Source organism: Eschrichtius robustus, chromosome 4, assembly GCF_028021215.1.
Source record: "Eschrichtius robustus isolate mEscRob2 chromosome 4, mEscRob2.pri, whole genome shotgun sequence".
NCBI classification, from domain to species: domain Eukaryota; kingdom Metazoa; phylum Chordata; class Mammalia; order Artiodactyla; family Eschrichtiidae; genus Eschrichtius; species Eschrichtius robustus.
The window spans coordinates 44,916,494-44,927,191 of record NC_090827.1 but is presented as its reverse complement, the minus strand read 5'-3'; the positions used below and the strand labels follow the sequence as shown (position 1 = coordinate 44,927,191).

Sequence of the window (10,698 nt, the reverse complement as noted above, 5' to 3'; positions counted from 1 at the left end):
GGATAGGGCCATATTAGGTAGAGTCTTGCACTGTTTGAAGGAGTCTGAATTATAATCCAAGTATAATGGAAATATACTGACAGGTTCTAAGCAGGGGGGTGACATGATTTGAGTTAGTTTTAAAATATCAATCTGGATGCTTGCTTGATATTTACTTACAAAGGGGCAAGGGTGGAGGCAGGGGCCTAGTTAGGGTGAGACTGCAAAGGCTGAGGAGAAAGGAGACCCTAAAGACTGGTAACAAATCTCCTCAATGGTGAGGAGATTCATTGGTGAAGGGACGCTGAATTTATTTCAATAATGTCTCCATTTACGTGCAATGTGTCTGCTATAAAATACATTGTTTTATTATTATTTTATCAGACATGGAGATGATGGTGTGGCTGTAGGTTAGCAGTTATATATGTTAAAAAGGCATCTTGCTGTTGCTGTAAGGAACTGCTAGGCAGGGCTTTTGGTCCTCCCTAAAGGGGAGCAACAGTATCAAGGAAATTAATTCTTCCCTCTGGCATAAAAGCAAAATTGCAGAAACCATTTGCTAAACTTGGCCAGCCATCCTTAAGAGGGCAGAGAGCCCCTCCTCAGGCATTTTTTATTAGAGGCAATTTATCAGTTTTTACCTATTATGACGGATAACTGAAGAGAAACCCCCGACTATGGGAATTTATTGGCGTTCTTCTTGTGCTCAGACACAAGCTATTTTGAAAGTGGTATCAATAGTTGCCCTGCCAGCAAACTGTCCTGCTCAGCGGCGATGGGATGGTGGAGAGCGGGGAGGTGATGGCCCTCAGCCACCCAGTCTTTCTGCCCATAAATCAGCATTGTAAACCATTCTGGAAGTGTCGTGATGGCGCTGAATGCATAAAAAGTGTTCGCAAGCCGAATCTATTGTCGTCATTCTTGGTAGCAGAGGGGACTGACAAGCCGCTCTCACGTCGCGGCATAATAAAGCGTGGTTTGCACCATGTGTGTCACAGATTTCTCGGGGTTTCTCGAGGGTTGTCCCAATTTCCGCCTCCCCCTGCCTTTGCAGTCATCCTGGCCCCAGCTGTGCATCGGCCTTTGACTCCATCTGTCCTTCCGCTGGGGACGAGTCTCTCTCGCCACATGGAGAACACAAGTTTGGCTCCCCAGTGTGATGATAACCCCCACCCTCTCTGCTCAGCCAGAGTCCAGCGTCAGGCCGGCTGCAGGGCCCGTCGAGGAGATGGAGGGGGCAGAGCGTGGGAAGGCTGCCGCCTCACCATCCTCCACCCCTCGCCACTTTGCAGGCACAGCCCCAGCGGACGCCTGGCCTGCGCGACCTTCACCCGCCCCACAGTCCGAATCTCCGGGTCCTTTCTCGTTTGCCTCCCTCTGCTCCGTCCCCAGCCCAGCCGCAAACGGGTCCCACTGCAGCGGCGCCTCGCAGGTGGGAGTTTGCCCGGGTGTGCGCCGCGTCACGACGCGGGTAGGAGAGTGGGGGGCGGGGTGGGCTGGGGCGGAGGGGAGCCTCGCGGTCCCCAGCGCCCCGAGACGCTGCGGGTGCGGCTGCCCCCGGAGCCGCTGACTACGCCGCAGCCCCAGCCGCGGCTCCCTCCTCCCTTCCTCCCTCCCTCTCCGGCCCCGCGCGCCCTTGCTCCCGGCCTCCCGCCCTTACTCCACCCCCTTCCCCTGCCCGACCCCCAGCCTCTCCTGTGTGTGCGCTTTAAATAATTTCATTCTTTTTGGCAAAAGAATAATGCACCTGACTTTACCAGGGCGAAACAACCAGCCGAGCAGAACAAGGAACAGATGTAAAAAGAATAAAAGGAGAGAGGAAAAGAGATGAGACTCGTTTAAAGAAATCCAGGGGCTGAAGAGGTGGCTGCAGCAGCAGAGGCAGCTAGAGCTTCCCTCCCTGTCTGCGCGAGCTGCGGGCGGAGGACGTTTTCACCAGTTGCAGATGTAACCTCGGGAACTCCTGGGTCTGTTGGTTTTGTTTGCCAAACAAAGTCTTTTCTTCTTTGGCTCAGACACTGAAGAGGCTCCTGGATTTTTCTGCCATCGCGCCACAACCTGGCAGTTACCCGGGAGCCTTCCCAAGGAGCTGGCGGAGAAATGAGCCCTTCTGGGCGGAGGATGGGAGAAGGGCGTCAGCAGCTCGGGGCTCCGGCCGGGAAGCGCCTCCTGCTCCCCGGGAGCAGAGGGTCACCCAGAGGGCTGCCGGGCGGCGGCGGCCCCGGGGCGCAGCGCTTCCTGCTCGGGCTCTTCGTGCACGCGTGGCTGTGGGCGGCCTCGGGCTCGTCTGCCCAGGTGTTCAACCTCAGTCTTTCTGTGGACGAGGGCCTTCCTCCAGACACTCTAGTCGGCGACATCCGCGCGGGGCTGCCGGCCACGCAGCAGCAGCAGGAGGGGGGCGGCTTCTTTCTGTCCGAGGACTCGGATGACTCCCCGTTGCTGGACGACTTCCACGTGCATCCGGACACAGGCATCATCCGCACGGCGCGGCGCCTGGACCGGGAGCGGCGGGACCACTACAGCTTCGTGGCCGCCACGCTGCTGGGCGCGGTGGTGCAGGTGGAGATCCGCGTCAACGACGTGAACGACCACTCGCCCCGCTTTCCCCGCGACTCCCTGCAACTCGACGTCTCCGAGCTCAGCCCGCCAGGTACAGCCTTCCGCCTGCCAGGCGCCCAAGACCCGGACGCCAGGCTGTTCAGCATACAGGGCTACACCCTGGTGCAACCGTCCGACCTTTCTGAGGACCCCGCAGGACCATTCTTCCAGTTGCGCTACGGGGCCCCGGGGTCACCAAAGTCGCCGCTGTCCTCGTCGCCCCTTGAGCCCCTAGACCTGGTGCTGCTGCGGCGCTTGGACCGAGAGGCGGTGGCAGCACACGAGCTGCAGATCGAGGCGTGGGACGGCGGTCGCCCGCGGCGCACGGGCAGCCTGCGGGTGGACCTGCGCGTGCTGGATGAGAACGACAACCCACCCGTATTTGAGCAGAGCGAGTACCGCGCCGCCGTGCGCGAGGACGCACTGCCAGGCGCTGAGGTCTGTCGCGTGCGCGCCACCGACCGTGACCTGGGGCCCAATGGCCATGTGAGCTACAGAATCCGCTCCCGCCAAGCGCTCGGGACGGGTGGCAGTGGCGGGCCGCTGGGCGACGCGGCCTATTTCGCGGTGGAGGAGATGAGCGGGGTGGTGCGGGTGCAGAGGCCGCTGGACCGCGAGGCTCAGGCCTGGCACCAGCTGGTGGTGGAGGCCCGCGACGGAGGTGCCGAGCCCGAGGTTGCCACCGTGCGCGTGTCCATCGCGGTGCTGGACGTGAATGACAACTGGCCCGCCATTCATCTGCTCTTCCTTACCGAAGGAGGCGCCGCGCGCGTCTCTGAGGGCGCTCGAGTCGGCGACTATGTGGCTCGGGTCTCCGTGTCCGACGCGGACGGTGACCCAGAGGAGGAAGAGGAGGCCGCCGGGGAACTCGGTATGGGCCTCGGGGGCGGGAGCATCTCGCTGACCTTGGAGGGCGGTGAGAGAGCCTTTGCGCTGCGGTCCGGAGGCTCCTCCGGAGTATTTTTCCTTTGCGTCGATGGGCCCCTAGACAGGGAGAGCAGAGACCTGTATGATTTGCGACTGGTGGCCACGGATGCGGGATCCCCGCCGCTGAGCACGGAGAAGACGCTGCTGCTCCGGGTCGCTGACCTCAATGACCAGCCGCCTCTCTTCAGCCAGGAGAATTACCGGGCCTCAGTGTCCGAGGCCGCGGCCCCCGGCACCGCGGTAGTGTGCGTCAGCGCCTCCGATGCGGATGAGCCTGGCACAGACCACGCCCGGCTGCGCTACGCGCTGGTCCCTCTCCCAGCGCGCTGCAAGCCGGAGGCTCTGAGGCCCACCGCTGAGTGTGGAGCGTCCTTCAGCATCGATCCTGAAATTGGTGTGATTAGCACCACCCGGAGTCTGGACCGAGAGGTCCAGGAGGCTGTAGAGCTGAGAGTTGTGGCCCAAGACCTCGGAGAGCCCCCGCTCTCTGCCACCTGCCTTGTGAGCATCACTGTGGACGACGTGAATGACAACGAGCCCATCTTCCTGAAGCAGGTGTACAACGCCACCCTTCTGGAGCATTCCCCAGTCGGACACTGCTTTCTTCAGGTGAGTGCATCAGGCCTATGGATCTACGGGAGGCCTGGGAAGGGATGGAGAGGTTGTGAGTAAGTACAGGGAAGAATTGTGATGTGGATAGTTATACCCAAGCTCAGAAGGCAGGGGACATGGGCTCTGGTTCCTCCTCTGCAGGGAGATGAATGGATGCCCTCTGGTCACCTAACTTTTCTGAATGGTCTCTAAGGTCTTTTCTACCTCACATAATATTTGGATCTTGATTTTGCTTATGGAATGCTGATTTCCTTCAGTCTGGATATGAGCCCCCAAATAGGTTTGGGAGGAACAACCCATTCTCGGTTTTACTTTTTAACAGTGTGCAAATGGCAATGTCGCATATATTTGAGGATCATTATGTGGCCACCTGGGGAAGTGAGGTGGCCCTCACATATTGGTTTTTCAAGTAAACAAGTGTATGCCTTTAAACACTGAAACTGTTTTGAGCAACTATTTCCAGAGACTTCTTACACATTGTCCTACCTTCTCTGGAAGTTTACAAGAGGTAGTTGAGGACATCAAGTCATTTTTACCAGTTGCGGGCTGAACTCCTTCAGTGATGCCTTCTGGATTCAGGAGTAGCGGGGCTCAATCGTCCTTTATAAAATTGATGATATCCTTTATAAACGGATCTCAGAATGTTGTGATGTGCACCCTTCTAGCAGTACTCCTTACGGCTTCCAATTTCCTAGTATTTATCTGATGTGAGATAACAAACTAGATTTCCAAGACTGGTTTATTTACTCCAAGATAATTTGAGTAAATAAATAGAGCCTGAGAGACTAACTAGTGAGTGAAGCTCTAAAACTCCATTTAGCTCTCAAGTTGGGTTGTTTTAAGACCTCTATGGCTTATTGCTTGGTTCTCCGGTGGGGGGGGGGGGAGGGGGAGGCTTTAGCCTTGATAAGTCATGTCTCAATAACCTTTAGATAAGTAAGATGCCACTGTATTTTAAAAATGAGTTACCTGACTTCTTCTCTCTTTTTTACTCCTTTGGCTCTGTGGGTAATAATAATCTCCATCCCTTTCTCTGGCATGACTGATGACTCATTGAGTTGCTAGGTTATTAAAAGAAGGCTTGAAAATCAGTCAATGCTTGCTGCTGAAACAGATCCACAAATGCAGATGAATAACATAATGGAAGTTTATTTACATCTCAAGCAGAGTCTGATACGATGCAGGTTGATTGGTCCTTCTCCATCCAAGGTAGGGCCAGGGCTGGGAGTGACATAGATCAGGTCCACCAATGTCCCATTGGTCAGAGCTTAGCCACGTGGCCTCAGGTGTACTGCAAAGGTGGCTGAGAAATGGAGAGGAGCACATGCTGCCAGTGGGCACCAATTGTGTCTCCCATGGATGTTGAAAACTGAAGTCATAATAGATGAGAGGTTGGATTAGATAATTTCCAAAATTTCTTCCATCTGGAAGACTTTAAGGATCTTGGTACTAAACAGTACAACTGGACTCGATTTGAAGGAAAATAAGAAGGGTAAATTAATTATGATTCCTTTGATTAGAACCTGTCTTTTCAGAGTTGTTTCTAAAATTGTGAGATGATTCTGCCATGAGGTGTGAGTTTATCCCATTATTATGACTTGGTATGTGGCAGATCCATTATGGTGAGCTGAACTTAGCTCAAGTGCAAGACTGCATCTCCAATCGCAAAAAACCTTTCAGGTTGCCAAGTATTGTTATAGGTAGTATTAAAGGGTGTTGATTAGAATTTCTGGAAATTCCAGCAATCTAGCCACTCAAGATTGCAGACACATTCTTATACACTGGGCTCTCTGACCTCACCATAGCAGCTTTGTGAACTTTCTGTGCTGAATCAGCTCTCTGGCTGACTCTGTCCCCTAAGTCTCACCCAGAGTGTCTTCCATCTGCTTGCGATCTCTTTACTCTCAATCTTTCTTTATACCACTTTGTAAAAACAAACCTCCCCCACTCCCTTTGGATCTCATGGCCTATCCTTTCTTCCAGGGCTTTGTTGAATTACATTATATCAATTCTTACAGTTGAACCTTTCTGTTGCCCTTTACCCGTTTTCTCCCTTTAGACCTCATCTCTGCTCAATTCTCCTTCGTCAGAATCATAAAAAAACAAAATGAGAAATGACAGGGAAAAAAAACATTCCTTCCTGGATTCCCTGTAAGGGAATACCATGTCACCTAATAAAACAAAGCCTGAAACTTCTAGGTGTCTTGGTGGTTACTCCACAACACTAATCCCTGGGCTTATTCCACTCTTATTATGCTCCTGCTGCCACCCCAGGGCAGCCATCCTCCTGTCCCCCAGTGCTGGCTGAATCCTTCCATGTTCTCAGACCCAGATTGGAACTTTCCAAAGACTTTAAACGTGGGGCCGAACAAAGGGATTTAATACAGAGGACAAGAACCAGTAGCAGCCTGAGATGGGTGGCCTCTAGCCCCAAAGGGTTTTCACAACCTTGTGGGCACTTGTCTGGATTTCTTAGTTCCTTGCTCCCCATTGCCCCCCAGGTGGAGAGCCCCTTCTTGACAACCTGCCGCTCGGGAGCTCCTTTCAGCATCTCTTGATGTTTTCGTGGTCAAGGCAGTTGCTCCTGTGTTTGCCTCTGAGTTCTAGTGTCTGGCCTGAAAGACTCTTTTTTCTTCAGATTACCGTCAAAGAGACTAACCTCAGCCTCTCTTGGTGGTGAGACTGCCACTCTCTGCCCCACGCTAAATCCAACCATGTGAACTACACTGACAGCCTTTATCTTGTTGTTGTTTTTATAAATTTATTTATTTTTATTTGTTTATTTTTGGTTGCGTTGGGTCTTCGTTGTGGTGCGTGGGCTTCTCCTTGCAGTGGCTTCTCTTGTGGAGCATGGGCTCTAGGTGTGCGGGCTTCAGTAGTTGTGGCACACAGCCTTCAGTAGTTGTGGCACATGGGTTCAGTAGTTGTGGCGCCCGGGCTTAGTTGTTCTGCGGCATGTGGGCTCTTCCCGGACTGGGGCTCGAATCCGTGTCCCCTGCATTGGCAGGGGGATTCTTAACCACTGTGCCACTTTATCTTGTGACCAGATCTTCAAACAATGTAACTGCAGCCTTCATACCTGAATTACACACATTCCAAAACAAGATTATTCTCTTGTACTCCCCCAAATATCAGTACTGTATTCATTCACTAATTCATTTATTTAATCAGACAACAACATTCATTGAATAAACAACATTCCGTGAACAGTATTTATGGGGTACCTATTACATTCCAAGAACTCATGCTGGTGCTGGGGAGGCAGCAGTGAGGCCAGGTCCCTGTGCCAGCCAAGTGTAGAGTCCCAAGTCCTCCGTCGCCTGTCTCCTTCCCTCCTCCACGTGAAGGCATATGCCCCGCCCCCACTTGCTGATCACCCCTTCCAGCCCTGTTCTGATCTCCCCCACCACTCTGTTAAATTCTGCCTCTCCAAAGGCAGCTATGTTCTTTTATTTCAGATCCACTGGGCTTTCTTAGTTTAACCTGACTCGTTCTCTAAAGCATTTTGGGCTGCTGCCCACTTCCTCTTTCTTGAATGCATCATCTTCACTGCCTTCTGTCTCACTGCATCCTCTCTGTCTCTGTCTTGCCAATTCCTCCTTGTGTCCCCTACTCAGTGTGATAGAGGCGTTTCCAAAGGTTTTGTCTTCCTCTCACTTCGCTCTTTTCTATACTTTCTACTTATGTATTCCCAGACTGCAACTTTTTTTTTTTTTTTTTTTTTTTTTAACATCTCCAGGGTCGACCTCCTTTACTAACTGCAGATTAACATTTCTCTACCTGGTACGTACCTCTGCCTGGAAGTATTTTTGACATCTCAAATTCTGACATTTTTAAAATCAAGTCATTTATCTTCTACCCTTTCTTTCTTTTTACCCCCAACCTTCATTAATCAGCTCCTTTTTGAAACTTTCTATATTTTGTTAATGGATCCCTTCTATAGATGTATTTATGCATTTGGTGTGTGTCTGTGTTTTGCTCTTTGTTGGAGTGGTTGTGGGTTTCATTGCTGAGAGTGACAAGGGTGAAGAGCAAGGTCATGGCTCATATGAATTAACTGGGTAAAAAGCAGGTCTTGGGATCCCACACACGGGCTGTGGGAGAGAGCACCCGCTGTGCTCGTGTGTTTGCTCCCCTGGTCTGACTTTGAGGAGCCTGACTAGGAGGGGTGCCTGGGCATTAAACATAATATCTACCATCTGGGAAGATGTGGGAGATGGGAAGGCCTGATGCCAACTGTGCTCCATGGCCTGAGCAGGACTAACCTATATCTTGCTTCTGATTCATTACATCTTTTGGGGTTACTTCCTTTTATGAATCCCCTAGCCTTTAGGAAAGTCTTTCTAAATGTGTGAACTTTGTCTCAACTGTACTGTGGAGGTAAAAATGGAAAACCCAAAACACCGCCCGGGGTGGTATGATTTAAGGGAAGGGTTATTAATTAGCTTTAGTCAAAGTGTCCAGGGCTGGCAGGCCCTCTCCTGAAGTCTGGGTGGTGATGATGGCAAGGGATGCCGAGGTAGGCGGTCCTTAGGAACAGTGTGAAGCCTTCTTTCAAGAGGCTGTCCCAGTGCCAACCTTGGATTAAGGAAGATGTTTCCTAACACCTTCATATCATCTTTGATTCCTCCCCAAATCTGACCACACTAGTTGCCAAGGCCTTCATTTGTCCCTTCATTTATACCCATTGTTGTCACCCTAGTTCTGTCCACATTGTTCCTTGTCTTCTGTTGCCTGTTCTTGACACCAGAGAGATTTTGGACATATCTCAAATGCCACCTCCTCCCACTAAATGTTTCCTTGTTCTGTCTAGCTCTTTTCTTAATGTTCTTTATGGTGCTATAGTTGTTTACTTGTATTAGTAAGATGATGGATTGTGATAGCCTTGTGCTGTTACAATTTAATGGTATTTGAGTCCCTGTAATTCCTAGTGTTCTCAATCTCATATACTGGAAGATCAACACTTTTGTTAAATTGTATTGAAGAGCATAATGAAAAAAAATTTGCTAGTCAGTGGTAGAGCTAGTAAAGGTTTTTACTTTCTATTTTATTTTTTTTTTACATTTCATTTGTATGTGTATTAAATTTATTGTAAAGTTTCTTTCCTCCATATATTTTATCATTGATCTTTTGGAATTTTATGGTCTGAATTGCATTGTTTATCCCTCACCTTATTACAGACATGCTCTTACTGCTTACCTTACATACAAGCTTATCTACTTACCTAGTGTGTGCCAGCTTTGACGGTCATAGAATTGCATTACCATATTATGATTGTCTCATTCTGGCTCTTTTGAATGGACCTGACCTGTCTGTACATGCACATTGAAAGCATGTGAGATTTCCACAGTGGCCATTTGCATCTGTCTCCAGGATGAGTCTAGATTACCTGCCAACTGTCATCTTCCCTGATTATCCGACTCCTGCTGGCCTTCCATTGTAGTTCCCAGCATGTGTTGTTATGTGCCTCTGGCTTTGCTTTGATGACCTGTTTTAGGTACTTGAGATTGGCTGTAGAATTCTCTCAGACTTCGTTTTGGTAGCCTTCCTCTCCCTGTCCCCCACCCAGCTGCTACCCAAGACCAATCAGCTGGCTTTACTTCCTTTCCCCTTTTCCTGCTTGAGAAAGATGATCAGATAATTTGTTTGGCTATGTAATAGGAGGGGTATAGCCTGGAATCTGTGGGATGCATCTCTAGTTACAGTCAATATATAACTTGCAAGCACTTTGTCTAGTTCTTGGTTCTAGAACTAAAGATGATTGACATTACATGGTAGAGAGTTCTTAGCTTTGAAGACTAAAATTAAGCTGCACACAGTGATGAAAAATATAGCCAGACTATGGGATCAGTGTGCCTGGGTTTGAATCTCAGCTCCACTACTTACTAGCCATGTGATCTTGGTCACTGTGCCTCAGTTTCCTCATCTGGAAAATATGGATAACAATGGTATCAGCTTGATATAAAGTTTTTATGTGTGTGATGAATTAGTACATGTATGCTTAAAACAATGCTTGACTTGTAGTAAGTCCTGAATGCATGCTATTTATTATTAAATGCTAATAAATAAGACTTCTAGAAATGATGAAGACTATTTTGCCTGATATAGTGAATGCTGAGGACTAATTAAAAATGACATTTCAAATAAAATTCTTGGGACTTTCCTGGTGGTCCAGTGGTAAAGAATCCGCCTTACAGTGCAGGGGACACGGGTTCGATCCCTGGTCAGGGAACTAAGATCCCACATGCCGTGGGGCAACTAAGCCCACGCGCCACAACTACTGAGCTTGTGCGCCTCAACTAGAGCCTGCGTGCTGCAAACTACAGAGCCCACATGCTCTGGAACCCACACGCCACAACTACAGAGCCCATGCACTCAGAAGCCTGTGCGCTACACCTTGAGAGAAGCCTGCATGCTGCAACAAAAGATCCCTCATGCCACAACTAAGACCCAACGTAGCCAAAAATAAACAATAAATAAATCTTTAAAAAAATTTTTTTTCTTTCATGAAAAGCAGAAAAAATTTAAATTGTGTATTCAGTTTTAATTAGATGTATGTGTCTGGCAATGAAGGGAGAAACC

The 10,698-nt window shown here is 49.8% G+C and overlaps 1 protein-coding gene across 1 annotated transcript in view; it reads left to right on the top strand.

The window, feature by feature from the left end:
* Positions 1 to 2,079: 2,079 nt before the first annotated feature.
* Positions 2,080 to 10,698, top strand: part of DCHS2 (dachsous cadherin-related 2) — a 298,713-nt gene continuing 290,094 nt past the window's right edge. Inside the window, exon 1 of the mRNA XM_068542087.1 lies at positions 2,080 to 4,113. Coding sequence (XP_068398188.1) covers positions 2,080 to 4,113 — 2,034 coding nt within the window. The remainder of the gene's footprint in view (positions 4,114 to 10,698) is intronic.